The sequence below is a fragment of the Ambystoma mexicanum genome, chromosome 10 (assembly GCF_040938575.1).
Source record: "Ambystoma mexicanum isolate Mex_15411 chromosome 10, UKY_AmexF1_1, whole genome shotgun sequence".
In the NCBI taxonomy this organism is placed as follows: Eukaryota; Metazoa; Chordata; class Amphibia; order Caudata; family Ambystomatidae; genus Ambystoma; species Ambystoma mexicanum.
The window spans coordinates 16,069,496-16,092,415 of record NC_090932.1 but is presented as its reverse complement, the minus strand read 5'-3'; the positions used below and the strand labels follow the sequence as shown (position 1 = coordinate 16,092,415).

The 22,920-nt window shown below is 45.1% G+C and overlaps 1 protein-coding gene across 2 annotated transcripts in view; it reads right to left on the bottom strand.

Annotated features, from left to right (window-relative positions):
• LOC138491105 (probable cation-transporting ATPase 13A4) overlaps positions 1-22,920 on the bottom strand; it is an 891,483-nt gene that overhangs the window by 641,741 nt on the left and 226,822 nt on the right. For both annotated transcript variants that reach the window (XM_069617424.1, XM_069617425.1), the window contains exon 9: positions 20,358-20,489. In XM_069617424.1, coding sequence (XP_069473525.1) covers positions 20,358-20,489 — 132 coding nt within the window. The remainder of the gene's footprint in view (positions 1-20,357; positions 20,490-22,920) is intronic.

Here is a 22,920-nt window from a genome sequence, read left to right as displayed (position 1 = left end):
GAACCTCCAACATGCAAGGGCAGTGCAATGGCTTTTCAAAATGGCTGAGCAGCAAAGCCCGAGGCCAAATGCATTTGTGGTGCCATGCACATGCACTTAATCTAGCAATGTCCGATGTCACAAAAGTGGCTACACCTGCAATCTCGCTGTTTGGCCTGTTGAATTAATGTGGTGTATTTATTTGTGAATCATACCTTTGCATGAATGTGTAGTGTGAAAAATGCCCACAGGATGGATTTCGTTCAATATCTGTAATTAGGGGAACAAGATGGTGGGCAAAAGATGCAACACTTAATAAAACGTTTGCTTCATATAAAGCCCCAAGTCGTGCAATGTTTGTTGATGTTGTGGAAACGATGCTGGAATAAGCCAGATCGGATCGCTTCAATGACGTTACTAGGTGCAAGGCTCAAGCATATGCAAAGTCACTAATTTCATTCTGTGCCTGTTTTGACTGCTCAGATGTATCTATTTATTTTTTTTAAATACCACTCCTTTATCCCTGTACTTACAAACACAAGGTTTGGATGTGTTACAGGCATGCTGAGTGGTAAATGAAACTATAGAAAGACTACAGACACATGGGCGTAATGTTAGTGATACAATGGATGCAACAGGAAGTTCATAATTTGGGCAAATGACAAGCTGGAGGGAAGGGAATGTGAAGTTGTAGTCGAAGAAGACTTCCCAGTGCCTCGAGTACATCGAAAGAAGGTGATGCCTGGTGAAGCTGCAGCTGATGGACCTATCGAGTTACCCAGTGATACATTCAGAGTTGGAGTGTCCAGTATTGCAATGGACAAGATCATTACAAGTCTGCAGAGCCAGTTCACTAGCTATGGTCAGCTCTTTGCAGATTTGGCATGTTTGGACCCCAAAACCTTTCTGGACATCCTGCAGAACCTTCTGCAGCAATGCCCTGCCTCCAACAAGCCTCTGAATATGAAATATATGCACAAGAAGATGAGGCCCATTTTCATCTCATTTTTCAAACTGAAGAAGGTGACGATCCCGAGGACAGAGACAAAAGTACAACATGCAAGATGTGCAAGAATTGCATCGCATGCGGTATGGAGATTCTAAATGTACAGTCGATCCTATAGATCGCAAGCTTACACTGACATTATCCTGCTCTCAGGTGCCATGTGAAAGGTCCTTTTCAAAGCTCAAGTACATCTCGAGCAGACGTCGCAGTTCCCTTACTCAGCCTCATTTGGAAGCTTTGTGCTTATGTCAAGAGGAAGGAGGAATATCTTATGTAAGCCTATGCACATTCAAAAATAGTCTTCCTCACAGGTTCCCATTTCAGATTGTGAGGTACACACTTTTTGGTGTTTATACATTGTTATGTTTTATTCAAATTGTTCCACATTCATCATAGAAAAGATACATTCTTTGCTTAGTGTCAGATATATGGTGACCTTGTGCTTATAGTGATTTATAAAGTAAATTTGTGTCATTTGTAAAAACCTGTGCTAACATTTCTCTGCACATGCTATTGTTTTGCCATTCCTTGGGCTTTATTAAGGCACGTAGTACAATGCTTTGCGTTTATAATGATACAAATGTTACTTTTTTTCATATATTGGTTTTTTATAACACACATATGTTATTTGTTGGTTTCAGAAATTAGAGGTTTTGTTATTTATAGTTCCTTAATGAACAGACTTTAGTGGTTCTGAGGAGTTAAGAAGGGGAAAAGAGTTTGGTCAGACTTATCTGCCGGTGCACAGGGAGGAAGCGCCATTCAGTTAAGGCATTTACTAAATGTGCAGTTACTGAGATGTAAGCTATTGGCTCAGCTTAAGTATTGAGTGATAGGTCACTATTCTGGGGTACTGCTTCAGGGTCTGATGGCTGCAACCGCGTGCAATCCATCTCCTGGCAAAGGCCACTCTTGTCTGAAACTGGTTATATCAATCCCTATTCTTTAACAGAATGAAATTGAGAAATCTCTTTATCCTTTTGGGTGCATTTTGTTGTCAAATAGGTCAAATTTAGGTATTTACAGGTTACTTTAGAATTCCTAGCTATAGGTGCCGTTTATCATCTGTTATTTTTAATATGATGATCTGTTTAGATTTTATTTAAATCATTTAATTTAGAGGATCAAATGGGTTTGTGGTTTCCTCTCAGATTTAATCTTGTTGTTTGCTAAACGTAGCTCGTACTGTTGGTGGTGACCTGGTTATGGTAGTGGGTTACTTATTGATCCTCCCTAGGTACAACTTCCATCTGTTCACTTGTTAGCACAGATAGTGGTGCATTTTTGTGTCAGTGTTCAGTCCTTCTGTTATTGCTCTTTCATCACATATTAGGCAGCATTCATTTTGGCGCAAACTCTATCTCAGTGCCCCAGTCTTTCATCCTGGGCTATGTGTTTGACTCCAGAGAATTTGATGTTGTCCTTATCGTCATTCTGGTGGTGCATGTTCCAATATCCAGATAGTGCTGACGGCTTGTCTGTGCTCGCGATTGTTCCAAGATATTGCCTGATTCTCATTCTCAATTCCCGAATGGTGCTTCCAACATACACTTTGTTACAGATACATATAATCAGATAAATTACGTAGGCTGTTCTGCAGTTTATGAATTCATTAATTTTCACATGCCTTCCTTGCACAGTTCTGTAGTCTTGTATGTTATTAAGAGCGTATCTACACATGCTGCAATTTGAACACTTGAAGAAGCCCTTAAGTCTTTTACCAGTCATTATGTTTGTCTGAAATGTCTGTTTGGCTCCTCTCATGTAGCTGGGGCTCAGTTTGGAATGTAGTGTAGGTGCTTTTGTATACACTATGGGGATCATTATGAGTTGGGCGGTAAGGGATTACCGGCACCGGTAAGTAGACCAGTGCCGGTAATCCCTTACCACCCAATTCCGAGGTCCCTTAGCGGGAACTGTAAGGAATGTGTGTTCTGACCACTCGTCCCTTACGGGTCCCGCTAAGGGACCAGAGCGCTAATAACGGGCTTGCTAGTCCCGAGCCCGTTATTAGCGCTCTCCCCATTCCCATTGAGCACTATGGGGGCTCAAATGGGAATGGGGAATGGTTTGTTCAATGGGGACTTACCGGTCCCTCCAGGGTCGGAATGCACCGGTAAGTCCCCATTGAACAGGACCGGTGCCGGACCCGGTATTGGTGGCAGCCATGGCGCAAATAGCGCCATGGCTGCCACCAATCTCGGAATGAGGCCCAATATCTGGTTTGTCTTGTAAGTACTGGGTCAGATCTGTGTCCAATTTCAGCAGGTGCCAATGCTTCTGGAAGATCTTTCTTATCAGGGTGTTGTTTCCTGTACACTGTGTTATCATTCGTATTGTCTCTGGGTGTTCTGATATACATTTCTTCTTTGGTTTCAGGTAATCACTACTGTTCCCGCTGTCCACTTTATTTGTGGCTGTTTCTATGCAGTCTGCCTCATATCCTCTTGACTTCAATCTTTCTTTGATTGTTGTGCATTCTGATTTGTATGTCTTGATTTGGCTGCAGTTTCCTCTGGCTCTTGTGAATTCTCCTATTGGGATGTTACGTATACTTTTCTGAAGGTGACAGCTGTTGGCTTGCAATGTTGCATTGACTTCTGTCTTCTTTCTGTATGTTCTTCTTTCCAACTTTCCATCCTCTATGTAAATGTATGAATCCAAGAAAGTCACTTCCGTTTTGCTGGTTTCATTTGTGAAAAGTAGGCCAAATTCATTCTTTCTGAGGCCTTCGCAGAACTCCATCATTTCTGTTTCACTCCCATTCCAGATGATACAAATATCATCTATATACCTCTGCCATTTGACCACTTTTTGTGATAATCTGAGGTGGTTTTTTTGCATGTTTGCTTTCAAATTCCACCACAAATAGGTTGGCCATGGGTGGTGCAAAGCATGTGCCCATGGCTATGTGCCCATGGCTATAACCTTTGTTTTTTTGATAAAAGGTTTCATCAAAGATAGAAAATGTGATGCCAAAATGTTCTCATAGACAAAGGCAATGGTTTTGGTGGCTAGTTTGTGGTCAATACATGTGTACAATGCTTTGACATACATTGTGACATGCAGGAAATCCTGATTCCATATTGTGTCATGTATATAAACAAAGGACATATCTATCGGAGGCCCAACAAGCCACCTCCCCAAGGAACTCAAAAAAGAGCAAATTAACGATTTGCCTTTAAGGAATAATGTTTTCAACAATCAAAACCAAACTATCAATTAAGGTAAACACAAGAGACTTTTTCCATTGACTGACTATCGGAACACATTAATGCAGAGAAACAAGTCAACGGGACTACGAATTAGGGACCAGCCACGTGACCATATAACAAGGTCACGTGTCGGCTCGGCATACGTCATACAGAGCGACTAAAAGATCTCACACATACAGGTTGTACTCAGCAGCATTGCAGAGCCATGTACCGACACAAACAGTCGCAGGGACGCTGTCCTCTCCCAAAAGGTAAGACGTGACAGCCTTTCCAGGCTGCACGCATGCTTAATTTTAATACAAGTTGAGTCTTGCACAAGAACATTGTCCTAAACTGTTGTCCAGCAAACCAAATTCCATAATCAAAATGTTTAAATCAATAGCACCTGAGCACTTATCAGACACGCAAATAACTCATTCACTATATAACTATTCTCCCACATTTGGCTCAGGGAACTGAATGCATAAATCTAATTATTTAAATAAGTGAAGCTTTTACAGTGATAAATCACTCGAAGTCGGGCACTATATTTGTTAAGTTGCACTTACGAACACACAGGGCAACTGTTAATGCAAAGCGGACTGAAAACTGCCGGATGACTTTCACGTGCCGAAGCACCTATCATAAAGCTTGCTCGAAGGCACATTCCCAATCACGACTCTGCCCCCTGGCGCCGGACACCACACAAATGCCAAGGGACTCAGGTACAGTAATTACCAATTTACATAATGAAGGGAATGATTCCTGGTATATTTATAGGTATTACAATAATAAGCATTTTGGGCACGGGCGATCCATGATGAAAACCACCAAATAATAATGAATGGACTAAACTAATGCATCAAGGAAGTCATCACATTGAACCCTTGCCTTCATTACAATTATCATCTATCAGCATGGAATTGGACTCACAGAATCTCCACTGGAAAAAGTTGGACTCCGACAACACAAGCAATCACCAAGGTGTTTAAGAGGGCAACAAATGTCCATACCACACAGCAAACCACAAATGTTAGTTTAAAAAAACCATTAAAACTTAACTAAATACCTAAATTTGACCTATTAGACAATAAAATGCACCCAAAAGGATAAAGAGATTTCTCAATTTCATTCTGTTAAAGAACAGGGATTGATATAACCAGTTTCAGACAAGAGTGGCCTTTGCCAGGAGAGGGATTGCACGCAGTTGCAGGCATCAGACCCTGAAGCAGGACCCCAGAATAGTGACCTATCACTCAATACTTAAGCTGAGCCAATAGCTTACATCTCAGTAACTGCACATTTAGTAAATGCCTTAACTGCATGGCGCTTCCTCCCTGTGCACCGGCAGATAAGTCTCACCAAACTCTTTTCCCTTCTTAACTCCTCAGAACCACTAAAGTCTGTTCATTAAGGAACTATAAATAACAGAACCTCTAATTTCTGAAACCAACAAATAACATATGTCTGTTATATAGAAACCAATGTATGAAAGAAATGTAACATTTGAATAATTTAGAAACGTAAAACAATGTATTACGTGCCTTAATAAAGCCCAAGGAATGGCAGAACAATAGCACGTGCAGAGAAATGTTAGCACAGGTTTTTACGAAAGACACAAATTCACTTTTAAAATCACTATAAGCACAAGTTCACCATATATCTGACACTAAGCAAAGAATGTATCTGTTCTATGATGAATGAGGAACAATTGGAATAAGACATAAGAGGGTATAAACAGCAACAAGTGTGTACCTCACAATCTCTATAAGATTGGGAACCTGTGAGGAAGACTATTTGTGAATGCGCATAGGCTTACATAGGATATCTCTCCTTCCTCTTATAACCCACACAACAGGTCGACAGGTGAATATCGATCTCGATGGAGCCATGCAGCCACTGACCTCCAATTAACTTGGACCAGTCAGCTTTCAAATAAATACTGGAAAACAAAAGAACAATAACAGACAAAGAGTGGGTCGAGCGCACAGACTGATATTTTTCTCCAGAAACAACAAAACGTTTATGCTTATGTCAGTTGAAAAATATGCTTTGATGACACTTAAGAAAGATGAAATTATTAATCATTTGGCCTCAAAAAGAAGCTTGTTACAAAGATAGATAATTATTTAATATAGGCTTCTATACAGTTCTACAACTTGGCAGGGTTTACATTATTTAATACAGTATGCATAACATGATGAATGCAGTATCCTACTATACGAAGGTTGGAAGCCTTTGTGCACATTCTTTAAGCATTATTAGCTGTTTTACAGTTCTCCAGATTTTGCAGATTTCTGTTGAATATTTCAATATTTATTATTCATTATTAGCTGTTGTACAATTCTAGAGTTTTCGCAGATTTCTGTTGAATATTTCATTATTTATTATTAGCTGGTTTACAGTTGTAGAGTTTTCACAGATGTCTGTTACTTAAAAAAAATAAATTTGCCACAATCCACGGTTTATTTGATGTTTCTTAAGTTTATTGAGACTAGTATTGCACTTGTGGGTTGGCCATATATCACTGCAGATCTACTTTGAGAGATCATGAACTTATTTAAAACATGATTTTTTTAATGCATACATGATTTAAACATGGTTTAAATGCACTAATTTGGACTAATTTTATTCAACATCTTCTTGGGGGACACTCGCAATCCCCTCATAGGAGGTGCTTGCTCCTTTGATGAAATATGGGGCCATTTTGAAAAATGATTCCAGGGCAACTTTTGGTTCCCTGTCCAGCCCTTGTACACGCACCCCGAAATATTACATGCAACCACACCTCTGCACTGCAAATCCTACGTGCAAATGTACTTGCGCCTGCCTTTGGGTGGCAGATCGTTTGAAAGACTTGCGTGGCCATTTCCCGGCCGAGAGGTTGTCCGATCGAATCCATGAATAAGTCTCGTGCCACGCAGTTATGTGCGTGCGAGGGACTGCCTGCAGGCCGTCCCTCGGTATGTTGACTTTTTTGCTAGTTCTTCCCCATTTTTGATGTTCCACCCCCTTCCCAGCCCGCTGCGCAAGCCACAACCACGCTCTGCGTGAAGTCTTGTACAAAGCCCTCGACAGCTCGCAGAGATGTGCCGAGCCTGCGTGAACTCAATGCAAGTCCCGGAAATGTACTGTGCATTTGATTCCATGAACCGACAATCAGGGATTTCAGTGCAGAATGCCGAGCAAGTACCCTTTTTTCAACACAATTAATTCCATGAATCGGGCCCAATGACTCTCTGAGACACACCACTAACCCCTCCTGCCCCCAGACGGAACACCCTGGAGGAATATGGATGCACGCTGCCTATATGTGAGATTTAGGCTCGGCGTTTGACCCCCGGCTGCATGGCAGCAGGTATGGCACTAAAGGCATGTGCCCTGCTTGTACGGAGAACAAGTAAGCCATTGAGCATTTTCTTTTCTTAAACCCATCATATGGTGCTCTGAGGGCCCTGGAAGTAGGCGGCTTGCGGATGCTCAACCCTTGTTCAAAGCAACTGGTAATATCCTGATTGTTGCAGCAGTCACCATGTCCATACACTGAGCATGGCGACGAAGGATAAAGGATGGTATTATATCCATTGGCGCTGCACAGGAGGATCATGCCGAACCAGGCAGAAAAGGATATAGGATGGGATTATATTCATTGGAGCTGCATAGGAGGAATATGTTGAGTATGGCAGCCAAGGATGTAGGATGGTATTATATCCGTTGGCGCTGCACAGTAGGAATACTCTGAGCATGGCAGCAAAGATACAGGATGCCATTATATTGTTGGCGCTGCACAGGAGAAATACGCTGAGCATGGCGGAGAAGGATACAGGATGGTATTATATCCGTTGGCGCTGCACAGTAGGAATACTCTGAGCATTGCAGCAAAGATACAGGATACCATTATATTGTTGGTGCTGCACAGGAGAAATACGCTGAGCATGGCGGAGAAGGATACAGGATGGTATTATATCTGTTGGCGCTGCGCAGTAGGAATACGTCAAGCATGGCGGTGAAGGATATAGAATGGCATTATATCCATTGGCGCTGCGCAGGAGGAATACACCGTGCATGGCGGTGAAGGACATAGAATGGTATTATATCCATTGGCACTGTGCAGAAGGAATACACCGAGCATGGCGGCGAAGGATATAGGATGGTATTATATCCATTGGCACTGTGCAGAAGGAATACACCGAGCATGGCGGCGAAGGATATAGGATGGTATTATATCCATTGGCGCTGCACAGGAGGATCATGCCGAGCCAGGCAGAAAAGGATATAGGATGGTATTATATCCATTGGCACTGTGCAGAAGGAATACACCGAGCATGGCGGCGAAGGATATAGGATGGTATTATATCCATTGGCACTGTACAGAAGGAATACACCGAGCATGGCGGTGAAGGATATAGGATGGTATTATATCCATTGGCGCTGCACAGGAGGATCATGCCGAGCCAGGCAGAAAAGGATATAGGATGGGATTATATTCATTGGAGCTGAATAGGAGGAATATGTTGAGTATGGCAGCCAAGGATGTAGGATGGATTATATCCGTTGGCGCTGCACAGTAGGAATACGTCAAGCATGGCGGTGAAGGATATAGAATGGCATTATATCCATTGGCGCTGTGCAGGAGGAATACGCCAATCATGGCGGTGAAGGATATAGGATGGTATTATATTCGTTGGCGCTGCGCAGGAGGAATACGCCAATCATGGCGGTGAAGGATATAGAATGGCATTATATCCATTGGCGCTGCGCAGGAGGAATACACCGTGCATGGCGGTGAAGGACATAGAATGGTATTATATCCATTGGCACTGTGCAGAAGGAATACACCGAGTATGGCGGCGAAGGATATAGGATGGTATTATATCCATTGGCACTGTGCAGAAGGAATACACCGAGCATGGCGGCGAAGGATATAGGATGGTATTATATCCATTGGCGCTGCACAGGAGGATCATGCCGAGCCAGGCAGAAAAGGATATAGGATGGTATTATATCCATTGGCACTGTGCAGAAGGAATACACCGAGCACGGCGGCGAAGGATATAGGATGGTATTATATCCATTGGCACTGTGCAGAAGGAATACACCGAGCATGGCGGTGAAGGATATAGGATGGTATTATATCCATTGGCGCTGCACAGGAGGATCATGCCGAGCCAGGCAGAAAAGGATATAGGATGGGATTATATTCATTGGAGCTGCATAGGAGGAATATGTTGAGTATGGCAGCCAAGGATGTAGGATGGTATTATATCCGTTGGCGCTGCACAGTAGGAATACTCTGAGCATGGCAGCAAAGATCCAGGATGCCATTATATTGTTGGCGCTGCACAGGAGAAATACGCTGAGCATGGCGGAGAAGGATACAGGATGGTATTATATCTGTTGCCGCTGCGCAGTAGGAATACGTCAAGCATGGCGGTGAAAGATAGAGAATGGCATTATATACATTGGCGCTGAGCAGGAGGAATACGCCAATCATGGCGGTGAAGGATATAGGACGGTATTATATTCATTGGCGCTGCGCAGGAGGAATACACTGTGCATGGCGGTGAAGGATATAGGATGGTATTATATTCATTGGCGCTGCACAGGAGGATCATGCCGAGCCAGGCAGAAAAGGATGTAGGATGGTATTATATCCGTTGGCACTGTGCAGAAGGAATACACCGAGCATGGCGGCGAAGGATATAGGATGGTATTATATCCATTGGCACTGTACAGAAGGAATACACCGAGCATGGCGGCGAAGGATATAGGATGGTATTATATTCATTGGCACTGTACAGAAGGAATACACCGAGCATGGCGGCGAAGGATATAGGATGGTATTATATCCATTGGCACTGTACAGAAGGAATACACCGAGCATGGCGGCGAAGGATATAGGATGGTATTATATTCATTGGCGCTGCACAGGAGGATCATGCCGAGCCAGGCAGAAAAGGATGTAGGATGGTATTATATCCGTTGGCACTGTGCAGAAGGAATACACCGAGCATGGCGGCGAAGGATATAGGATGGTATTATATCCATTGGCACTGTACAGAAGGAATACACCGAGCATGGCGGCGAAGGATATAGGATGGTATTATATTCATTGGCACTGTACAGAAGGAATACACCGAGCATGGCGGCGAAGGATATAGGATGGTATTATATCCATTGGCACTGTACAGAAGGAATACACCGAGCATGGCGGCGAAGGATATAGGATGGTATTATATTCATTGGCGCTGCACAGGAGGATCATGCCGAGCCAGGCAGAAAAGGATGTAGGATGGTATTATATCCGTTGGCACTGTGCAGAAGGAATACACCGAGCATGGCGGCGAAGGATATAGGATGGTATTATATCCATTGGCACTGTACAGAAGGAATACACCGAGCATGGCGGCGAAGGATATAGGATGGTATTATATTCATTGGCACTGTACAGAAGGAATACACCGAGCATGGCGGCGAAGGATATAGGATGGTATTATATCCATTGGCGCTGCACAGGAGGATCATGCCGAGCCAGGCAGAAAAGGATGTAGGATGGTATTATATCCGTTGGCTCTGCGCAGGAGGAATACACCGAGTATGCAAGAGATAATATCTATTTCTATACTGTTTGCCTAACAACCAGAAATATCCTCCAAGACACACTTATGTGCACTGTTAAAGTGAATGCTAGGCAATTTAGCAGGCGAGCAACTCACCCCGAAAACAACTGTCATGTTCTTCTTAACACTCGGAGGATTGCTGACGTTTCTAAACGGTTTATGGGGTTAATGTATGGGGCGAAATAACTGAGGCCTGCTGATACATGTGTTCACACAGACTCGATAACCCCCCACCCTCAAAAAGACGTTGTATCGGATTTGCCCTGAGAGGTGGAAAACTGACGTGGGATATTTTCTTTTTTACAAATATGGATAATGATATTCACTTTTATGAAATATTTAATATTTACTGTTGTTTGCTATGCACCTTTATGGCCTGGAGCCAAAAACATGATTGAATTGAATATGGCCTTGTTTCAACATATAGGCGTGTATTTACATAAATAATATATGTACTCATTGCGGCAGAATAGCTGCAAGGTCTTATCTGTGAATAAACCACACACAAAACCAACTGTTCACTCTGTGTGTTCCTGGCGATAAACTAGGGTGTCCACAATTGCCATTTTTAAACTTCACTAAACGCATGACTACGCATGCGCACATGGAAGCAGGGTTTACAGAGGGTATCTGTGGGCCACATGGTGTTTAGACCTATAACTCCCATCAGCACCCCCCCACCCCCAGCCCCCACTGCACTTCCTGGGTATGGCTAGTCCGACACATGTGATCAGGAGCTTCGTAGAATAAGCACATGGTTTATTTGAGTATGTGTGGCCCACGGCCCAGCAGGAGAGACACGTCACAGCCTTGCATTCCCAAAGAATACTAAACACATTACTTTACTAATGCATTGTGTGCAGCCATTCCACGCGGAGCAGGCACACTGAATCAGGGGGATCAGGCTGCCCTGAACCCCACATCCTCATAGCCCTTCCAATTCAATGGGGCAGAAGTGAAGTGAGCAACGTCACCCGCCTTGACATTACTGAACACAATACCTTAGGGTTTATTCTATGTAAGCTGGAGGAATGGAGGCAGGTTTTGAAGATGCGACCTGCAGGCCCTGATATGTTTCAAACCACAACGCCAATCTGCCCTCCCCATTTTCAGCGTGCAGGGCGGGGTGGACTGGAGATTACACAGGCCGCTGCTACAGGCATCAACAAACAGCACTGACACTAGTAGGGTACAGTTTGCTTGCATACGTGTAGCGAAGCGGAGAGTGCCCCCGTGCAGCCCAAGGGCACCATTCTGCTGCCACACACCTATACTGCTGTTATGCCCACTCTACAGTCTGGGCCTCGTTACGACCCTGGCAGCAGGGGGTTAACGGCACCATTAACCCCCTACCGCCTCATTACGAGGTCCACACACAGAACCCGCTAAGGATGCCTGGTTTCACCAGACGTCCTTAGCGGGTCCCGCAAGCCTGTCATTAATGGGCCCGTTGTTAGCATCCTCCCCATTCCCATTGAGCCCTATGGGGGCTCAATGGGAAAGAGGATGTTACGGTCCGGGTCCCACGAAAGGGAATTACCAGGCCGTCCAAGGTCAGAATGGCCCAGTATTTCCCCATTCAAGGAACCCAGACCCGAGTTTGGGGGTAGCCATGCCCTTATTAGGCATAGCTACCTCCAAACTCGTAATGAGGCCCACTGTGTTGTCACATTTGCAGAATCAGGCCATCGGTTAACACAATGGGCATCATTATGACCCTGGCGGCTGTGGTATGAACGGTGCCGGTAAGGTACCGGCACCGTTCATACCGGGCCACCACATTATGAGTTTGCTTGCGGGTGGCGGTATTCAAGTCTGGTCTGGCCAGACGTGCATGCCGGCATCCACGAGCAGACCAGGATGCTAACAACAGACCCGTCATTAACGGGTTCGTTGTTAGCATCCTCCCGATTCCCATTGAGCCCTAGTGGGCTCAAATGGCAATGTGGACGTACCGGGTCCGGGTCCCGAAAATGGGATTTACCGGTCCCGCAAATGTCGAATGGCCCGGTAAATCCCTTTTTTCGGGACCCGGACCCAAGTTTGGGGGTAGCCATGCCGCTAAAAATGCCATGGCTACCTCCAAACTAGTAATGAGGCCCAATGGGTTCTGCCTCTAGGAAAACTGGAGCTTGCTCCTCGAATGCCAACAGGATTAACACGCCTCCCATTGGTAGATTGATGGGTAAAAGATGTTGTCACATGACACAGTGGACATTGTAATGTCACAACACAAGCATATTAGAGAGACAGAGAGGAAAAAGGCCACATAAGACACAAACTTTGCAGGAAGTTAACACATGACTCCCTTCACTATCTCCTGGGCCCCCTAAGTCTGTACGATTAGCAACCAAGCTACTAACCCATTATACATGGCATTGCGCCTGCCAGTGTTTTGAACAGGACCTACCAGAGGAGCCATTATAGATAATACAAGACTGCTGTGGTCCAGGGATTGGCCCACCACCCCAACCATGTGTTTATTCATCTCATCTAATTAATAGTACATTGAGAACAATAAAGAAAAGAGGCCTTGCTCATGAGGGGGCAAGGAGCCAGAGATAGACTACATCCAGCCACCCAGTATGTGTCACGAGTCTCTCCCCTTCTCATGTGTTTTTCTTGTTTGCTTGTGACCTTCTTTGGTGACTTCTTTCGCACGCTCCGGGATTTATATAAGCGTGTGTTGGTCTTCAGATTCCAGCGTGAGAAAGATGTTGCAATTCCAGGATACGTTCCGAAGTCTAGGACGGAACCAGGAAGGAATAGTGTCCGGGCTCAGAGGCACAGAACGCTGTGACTCGAGCGCAGGCGAAAATCCAGGAAGTTCGGAGGTAAGTTAGAGGGAAGGAAGGAGGGGGATTCAAGGAACTGGAAAACAGGAGTGAGGAAAAAGCCCCGAGTGAACTCCGGCAACACACGTCCAACTACAGCAAGCGGTAGCGTTGAGACACGGAGCGCCGCAGGGGCATGTCTGTTTAGTAGTGTGCAAAGCGTGGAGTGCAAAGACTGGCAGGCTGCGTTCCATATAAGGCGGCAATGTTGAGAGGATTACTGCATTCAGTCCTCTATGGGTCAGGGACCACGAAGTCCAGAATGGACGCAGGCGACGGTTCATGAAAGTATGCCTCCTCTGAAGCCCAGCTCCTCCGGGTTTGCCTGGATGGATAAAACGGTATCTTCGAATCAGATTGGTGGCAATCATGTTTGACATGGGTTCCCAGGTGCGTTCACTAGGAAGATACCCTTTCCATTCGACCAAATATTGTAGTTGACCACGTCGGTACCTAGAGTCACAAATTCTGGAGACCTCATATTCGAGTTGGTCATTGACAATCACTGGGGTAGATCTTGGAGCAGTTTGAGAGGGCTGACCATATGGTTTCAACAGAGAAGTGTGGAAGACTGGATGGATCCTCTTCCATGATTCTGGTAGACGGAGTCGAAAGGCCACTGGATTGACAATTTCTTTTTTTGAATAGCGGCCTTTTGGCAGAGAAGTGATTCAAAATCACTTTTCAAAATTGTGCACTGCATGTGCAATTGTAATCCTGAATTATAATTACATCTCATTTAAATCCAGCTTCTGAATATCCAATTGGACAAGTATTCTTGGCCTCAGAGGAAGAGCGTTGCTCGAAACACGTGACAGGCTGTTGAACAAAATTAAAATACACTACAAATGTTTTGATGTATTATTTGTAACTTGGCGCAGTTCACTGGTTAACTTCACTTCATTGCTTCTCTGAGGGTACTTGGTCAAGAACCCTCAACTTAACAGTCGAACGCTGCCGCAGATACAACCTTGAACTTTGGCATTAGCGCTGGTGGTCTCAGTGGCCTTCTTGACCTTCTTCCTTACAGAAGAAAGGACTAGTCTTGATAGCTGAATGATCCGAATTGTTGTATGCGAACTCGGCCACAGGTATTAGGAGTGACCAATCATCCTGGACCTTGGTGGCGAAGCAATGAAGATATTGCTCCAGGGTTTGGTTTACTCGTTCAGTAACTGCATTGGTCTGTGGGTGATAACCTGAAGACAAAGCACGTTAGATTCCAAGTATACGACATAACTGTTTCCAGAACTGTGATATGTACTGGGGTCCTCGGTCAGAAATGATCTTGGAAGGTAGTCCAGGAAGCCGGAATATGTGTTCTAGGAAAATTCCAGCAAGTTCAGATGAGGATGGTAGCTTGTTTAAAGGCATAAAATGAGCCATATGTGTGAACAGATGTATGGTAACCATTATGGTTGTGTAACCTCTGGAAGACAGTAGTTCCACGATGAAATCCATGGCAATGATTTCCCAGGGTCTTGTTGGTATTGCCGGTTGAAGCAGGAGTCCTGCTGGTCTTTTATTGTCGTGTTTGTTCTGGTTACAGACTGCACAAGTCTGGATGTGGATCTTGATATCGTCCTTCATCCTTGGCCACCAAAACTGTCTTTGTATTAGATGAAGGGTGTTGGTGATGCCACGGTGTCCTGAGTGGAAGGTATAATGACATAAGCTTGTGATCTTTTGTCTCAATCCAGGAGTGGGGATAACCAATCGATGATCCTTGAATAGATATCCGTCTTTTGTTTTGAGTTTCCATCGGTTGTTTCTCCTAAACTCCTTCTAAGGTTCTGAGGACTGAGTTTGGATTTGGATATCCTCCAGGAGAGTAATTGCCTGAACAACAAATATAGTGTTGGGAAACATCTTAGGAAAGGTCCAGTCTTCAAGGGTTTCATAATCAGGACATCTGGACAAGGCATCAGCTATAATGTTATGTGTTCCAGGGAAATGGTGGATTTGAAATTGGTATTGGACAAAAAAGAAAGCCCAACAGGCTTGACGACTGTTTCTGCATTCTAGGGATTGTAGGACTTGAAGGTTCCGATGGTCCTTGCGGACTTGTACTGGATGTTTGGCTCCTAGAAGGAGATGACGCAAATCAGTGAAGGCCTGACGGATGGCTAACAATTCCTTCTCCAGGACGGAATAATGAGTTTCACGGGGAGTCAAGGTGCGGGAAAGATAGGCGATGGGGTGTTCTAACTTGTCAGCAAGTTCCTGTTTCAGGACTGCAATGGCGTAGTTGGAGGCATCCAATGAAGGGTCGGTCAGTGTCGGGTTGAGCAAGGATGGGAGCTTGTGTGAACTCTGACCTCAACCGTTGAAACGCCGAATCTTGGGCTGAGGTCCACTGAAAAGGAGTGTCTTTCTTTAGTAATGTAACTATAGGATGCACGATCTCAGAAAAAGTTGGAATTAATTTTCTGTAGAAGTTAGCAAGCCCCAGGAATGATTGAATTTGCTTTACAGGAGTGGGAACAGGCCAAGATAGAATGGAATCAACCTTCGAAGAGTCCATTCCAATCCCCTTTTGGCTAAGAACGAACCTGAGGTAGTGAACGGTAGATACATGGAAAAGGCACTTCTCGGGTTTAGGCAGGAGTTTATATTCCCGTAGACGTTGTAAAACTGCCCTTGCGTGCTCTTCATGTTTTGTATGGTCCTTGGAGTAGATTAGTATGTCATCTAGATATGAAATAACGAAGAGGAACAGCATGTCAGAAAATACCCGATCCATAAAACGGAAGACTGCTGGGGCATTAGACAGTCCAAAGGGCATAACAAGGTATTCAAAATAGCCGAAGGGTGTTCTAAAGGCTGTCTTTCATTTGTCACCTGCCTTTATACAAATAAGATGGTAGGCGCCCCTGAGATCTAATTTTGTGAAGATGACTGCACCTCTGACCGCTTCCAGGATGTCTGAGATGAGAGGCAATGGATAACAGTCCTTGAGAGTGCATTGGTTAAACCACCGGTAACACAGGCCTGGCCTAAGCTCCTTGGAATCCTTCTTGGGAACAATAAACAGAGAAGCACCGGCCGGGGATTTGGACGGGCGAATAGTTCCATTTTCCAAATTGGTATCTTGGTATTCCCGGAAGGCCCACTTTTCAGGTTCTGACACAATAAACATTCTTCCGAAAGGAATAACTGCCGAAGGTTTAGTATCGATGGCACAATCCTCAGGACTGTGGGGTGGTAAGGCTTGAACAATGGCTGTGGAGAACACATCTGCGTAAGCCTGGTAGGCCCTGGGAATCTGGATGACGTTACAGACAGTAACTGGTGCTTGCTGAGTTTCTTGGAAGTCATCAGGGGGCTTTGGTAAGGTGTTTAGGGACAAACAGTGGAACATGCAATGTTCTGAACCCAGAAACAAAGAGCCTGCTGTCCAATAAATGTAGGGGTTGTGCTTCTGTAACCAGGGAATGCCTAGAACCACGGGATAGTGGGCAGATCTTATAATATCAAATTTAATCCTCTCTTGGTGGTGGTTAATGGAAAGAAGAAGCTCCGTGGTTTGAAGGGCTATGGGTGCTGAAGACAGGGGTCTTCCATCGATGGCTTCAACAGGCTGCATAGTCTCTCGTGTTTCGCATGGAATGTGATGAGTAGTGACCCAATCATGATCTATGAATATGCCCATGGCTCCACAATCCACTAATGCTATGATGGGGTAGGATTATTTCTTGGAAGGCAATAGGAATACCTGTAGAATCACAAGGCTGTTTTGTCCAGGAGAGTTCAAGGAAGGACTTCATGAGGAGCAGACAGCTTTCTCCTGAAACTGTGCCCCATCTAGGATCGGGAGTTGGCGTTTCCCGAACGCCGTGGGGGAGCGATAGGGCACTCTCTCACAAGATGTTTATCGGAGGCGCAATACATGCAGAGACCAGTGTGAATACGGCGCATCCTTTCTTGTGGGGTAATGGGTCTCCAGAATGCCCCCAGTTGCATGGGTTCTGGATCTGAGGTCGTAGAGACTGCGGGCTCTGGACTGGAAGGATGGTCTACGGCAGTTTTTTGGAATGAATATTTGGACTTCTTTTTCTCTGCCCTTCTTTCCTGGATTTGAAAGTCGATTTGCAGGGAAAGGTCCAAAAGGGACTGGAAGGAATTTGGGCAAGCTACCCTGGCTAACTCATCCTTTATTTCTTCATTCAGGCTTCTTCGAAAGAGGGTGAAGTTGGCCTCTTGGGACCAATCAGCTTCCTTCATAAGTTGTTTGAAACGAGTCACATATGTAAGCATATCCTGGGATCCTTGTTGAAAATCAAGTAGAAGTTCTTGAGCGCTGTAAACCTGTTCAGGGCGATCAAACATGGCTTTTAGGGTTTCCACGAACCCATTGTAATCATCCAGGAGGGCATTGCCCGAATTGACTAGAGGGGTTGCCCAGGTCAAGGCGTTACCAGTGAGGTGTTATATCATAAACCCCACTTTTGCTCTAGGAGTGGAAAAGTAGTATGGCTTGAAGGTGAAATGTACCAAACATGAATCAAGGAAGGCACGAAGGGTCTTTGGAGAACCATCATATTTGTCTACTACTCCACCCAACAAGACACTTTCCTTAGTAGCAGAATCACGAGACAGGGCTAGCTACTTTAAAGCAGCATTCTCTGCCTTAAGATTTTGAACCTCTGTGGTGAGTTCCTGCATGCCTCGCATATGATCTTGGACCGCGGCTTCCATCTCTGTATCTTTATGGTTCTTTGGGCGTCTCAATCTGTCACGTCTCTCCCCTTCTCACCTGTTTTTCTTGTTTGCTTGTGACCTTCTTTGGTGACTTCTTTCACACGGTCCGGGATTTATATAAGCCCATGTGCTGGTCTTCGGATTCTAGCGTGAGAAAGATGTTTCAATTCCAGGATACGTTCAGAAGTCTAGGACGGAACCAGGAAGGAATAGTGTCTGGGCTCGGAGGCATGGAATGCCGTGACTCTATCGCGGGTGAAAATCCAAGAAGTTCGGAGGTAAGTTAGAGGGAAGGAAGGAAGGAGGGGGATTCAAGGAACTGGAAAAGAGGAGTGAGGAAAAAGCCCTGAGCGAACTCCAGCAACACACGTCCAACTACCACCCCGGCCTCTCCACTCTGCTGCTACCTGTTGCATTGAGGTCCCTCAGCTTAAGCGCTCCCGCATTGGGGCGCTCCTTCTAGGTTGCTGTGTCTCTCATGTGGAACAGTCAGCCTGTATCCCTCCATTTGATAGACAATCATCCGGTCTTCCTGTGCATACTTAAAACCTGCATGTTCACTGCTTACACCCTGGCTTCCTGCTCTCCTCAGTTTTTTGCCCCCTAGCGCCGTGATGCCCTATCTGGTGATGGTCTGCACTATAGAAGTACTCATAATATAACATAACATGCATGAATTGTCCTTGCAGTTCTCATTGATATGCCACCTGCATGCATATACATGCCATCAACACTCTTGCAGTTCTCATTGATATGGCACTTGTGTGCATGCATGCATTGCCTTTGCAGTTCTCATTGATATGGCACCTGTGTGCAGGCATGCATTGCCCTTGCAGTTATCCTTGATATGGCACCTTTGTGCAGGCATGCATTGCCCTTGCAGTTACCCTTGATATGGCACTACTGTGCATGCATGCAATGCTCTTGCAGTTCTCATTGATATGGCACCTGTGTGCATGCATGCATTGTCCTTGCAGTTCTCATTGATATGGCACCTGTGTGCATGCATGCATTGCCCTTGCAGTTCTCATTGATATGGCACCTGTGTGCATGCATGCATTGCCCTTGCAGTTATCCTTGATATGGCACCTGTGTGCATGCATGCATTGCCCTTGCAGTTCTCATTGATATGGCACTTGTGTGCATGCATGCATTGCCCTTGCAGTTATCCTTGATATGGCACCAGTGTGCATGCATGCATTGCCCTTGCAGTTCTCATTGATATGGCACATGTGTGCATGCATGCATTGCCCTTGCAGTTCTCATTGATATGGCACATGTGTGCAGGCATGCATTGACCTCGCTGTTCTCATTGATATGGGGCCTGTGTGCATGCATTCATTGCCCTTGCAGTTCTCATTGATATGGCACCTGTGTGCAGGCATGCATTGACCTTGCAGTTCTCATTGATATGGCACCTGTGTGCATGCATGCATTGCCCTTGCAATTCTCATTGATGTGGCACCTGTGTGCAGGTATGCATTGACCTTGCTGTTCTCATTGATATGGCACATGTGTGCATGCATGCATTGACTTTGCACTTCTCATTGATATGGCACCTGTGTGCATGCATGCATTGCCCTTGCAATTATCCTTGATATGGTACTAGTGTGCATGCATGCATTGCCCTTGCAGTTCTCATTGATATGGCACCTGTGTGCAGGCATGCATTGACCTTGCTGTTCTCATTGATATGGGACCTGTGTGCATGCATGCATTGCCTTTGCACTTCTCATTGATATGGTGCTAGTGTGCATGCATGCATTGCCCTTGAAGTTCTCATTGATATGGTACCTGTGTGCATGCATGCATTGCCCTCGCAGTTGTCTTAGAGATGGCAGCTGTGCCTGCCTGCAATTATCCTTGCAGTTCTCATTGATATGGCACCTGTGTGCATGCATGCATTGTCCTTGCAGTTCTCATTGATATGTCACTAGTGTGCATGCATGCATTGCTTTTGCAGTTCTCATTGGTATGGCAGCTGTGTACATTCCTGCATCACCCGCTCATATTGACATGGTACCTGTTAGCATGCCCTCATCGACAATACAGCTCCCGTTGAGGAGGATGGCATCACATGGCAGATGCAGCTTCTTTTCTGGTAAAATGAAGACATCGCCTGGGACCAAATGACGAGATTCAATTTCTTTACACCCTGTGGGACAAACATAAAATATTCATGTCAAAAGAGTAATTTGGGCAGTTTTGCATTGTATTTATTTATTTTGATGCTTGACTTAATGTAGCATCTTGTTTGGGGGCCCCTTATCAACATTAGTCCTGACAGCACAAAGTATGAGGAAACATTTGATGGAGAAGAGTTTGAAAGACACATCCACTCGCTGAGCGATCAGCGGGTGGCAGAACAGGTTTGCACTTCACTGCACCCTGAAGAGTTCTGCTTTTCAGTTGTGTGACTTAAAAAATCTCAACATGATATGAAGCACATAATTCTGGAAATCTACCAGAGACAGTCTGAGTTAGATCAACCACTGATGGACTAAGTGATCAGCTGCGTGTCATCCCTTCTGAAATTCCTAGAGGGCGTCCATTCAGGAGCATCTCTTTCAAGGGCGGAAAAGTTATTGTCCAGCCTCTTTGCCTCTTCACCTATGAACCTTGGCTTTGCTGTGTCCTGCTCCTTGTCTGTAGGTACCTTTTATTGCTTCTTCTCAGCTTCACCCTCACCATGCATTTACCATGCTATACCTTCATTTCCCTTCTACTTCTTGCTTCACCCTCCTCCACTCAGAACCATCTCATCTTTCACCCATCCCTATCATCTCTTCTCCTTACTGCCACCCACTACTCTCTCTGTTCACAAAACATACTCCAATTCTAACTTCCACTACACTTCCTCTTCGTGCATCTACCGCAGAGCCTCCCTAATTCTCAGAATCAATGTCTCAATACTTCTTCATGTCACTCTATTTCTATTGCTTTTTTAGATGGCACAGACCGTCTTCAATAAAACGTCCTTTACCTCCAGCTTCTTGCTTTCTCATTCTCCTTCTCTTGACCCTATTAACCTTACAGAAACCTGGATCTCTCCGTCGGACACTGCAACCCTTGCTGCCTTCATGGCGCTGCCTACACCTTCACTTCCTCTCCCTTCCCCACTGGCAGGGATGGCGGTATAGGACTGTTTTCATCCTCCAAACTTCCTATCTCTCCAACTCCCCTATGTTGTGATATTTCACCCTCATCCACAATCACTACCCCTCATGGCATTACATATTATCTTTCTCCACCAGCCAACTGGACATGTAGGTCAATTCCTCTTCCACATTTCTCAACTAATTGACTCTTTCCCTCCTGATCACCACCTCATTGTCATTGGTGACTTCAACCTCCCATTTCTCTCCTCCCCATCTCCCTGTTGCTCTATCCACTGGCTTTAACTCTTTTACTAAACCACGCACTCTCTTCTTTCCACTCTCCCATCCATTCAAATGGAAACACTCTTGGCCTTATTCTCATCTCCTCCCAACTCTCTGCCTCTAATATCTCCACTGCACCTTCTCCCTCCGATCACTCTATCGTCTTTGCCTCAATATCCACTTATGCTTCTTCCTCACTCTCTTCATCGACTGCAACTATTACTAGGCACACGTTTCCCTCCTCCAAACTCCCTGACTACCACTCTGACCTAAACCACTCTCTCTCGTCCTACGCTGAACTCACATTTTCATCCACTGAAGAAGCCTTCACTAACTTGAACACTGCTACCCTCTTTCCACATGTACTCCTACATCCTGTCCGGCACAGCCCTGGATTGCACATCTCACCCGCAGAGCACCTGCAGGCCATGCAAATGGTAGCAGTGCACGGTATAAATCAACATACCATAACTTAGCCCTGGAAACAACAATGCAGAAAAAGCCTCTCACTTGGAAAAGATGAAGACATTCCTCTGATCTTCAACTATATCTCACTGCTCTTCAAAACTACTCCTCTGCTCTTGACTCAGCAAATGTGGCCTCTATCTTACTCTCTCATTTGCATCCATCCTCCCAAACTAGGTGCCTCCAAAAATCTCTCAATTCAATTCTTTCACCTCCTAATCCCACCTCCATCTCCTCCACTCTTCCTGCAAATGATCTTGCTCTCTGCTTTGCTTCTAAGATTTCTACCATTCACAATACCCTCGCTACATACCTTCTACCCCCTCCTCCTGCTCACTTTTCTCCACCACTCCTACCCTCCTCTCCTGCTACTATGTCCTCCTTTGCCACCACCAACCCTGATGAGATTATTTCCCTACTTCTCAAGGCAAATCCTCCCCTTGTCCCCACTGACTCACTGTCTGCACATGTGGCCAAGCACATAGCTCCTAGTGTTGCTTCACGTCTTGCTTTCCTCTTCAACTCCTCTCTTGACAATGCCGCTTCATCACATCCTACAAGACAGTTCCTGTCATCCCTTTCCTCACAAAACCTGCTCTAAATCCTAACTGTCATGCCAAAGTTCACCCTGTCTCTCTTTTAGCACACTATTCCAAAATCGTGGAGCGAGTATTATTTGTTAGGCAGAATTACATGCCGTACCCTTTGGGAACACTACACACAATTAAGACTACAGGTGCA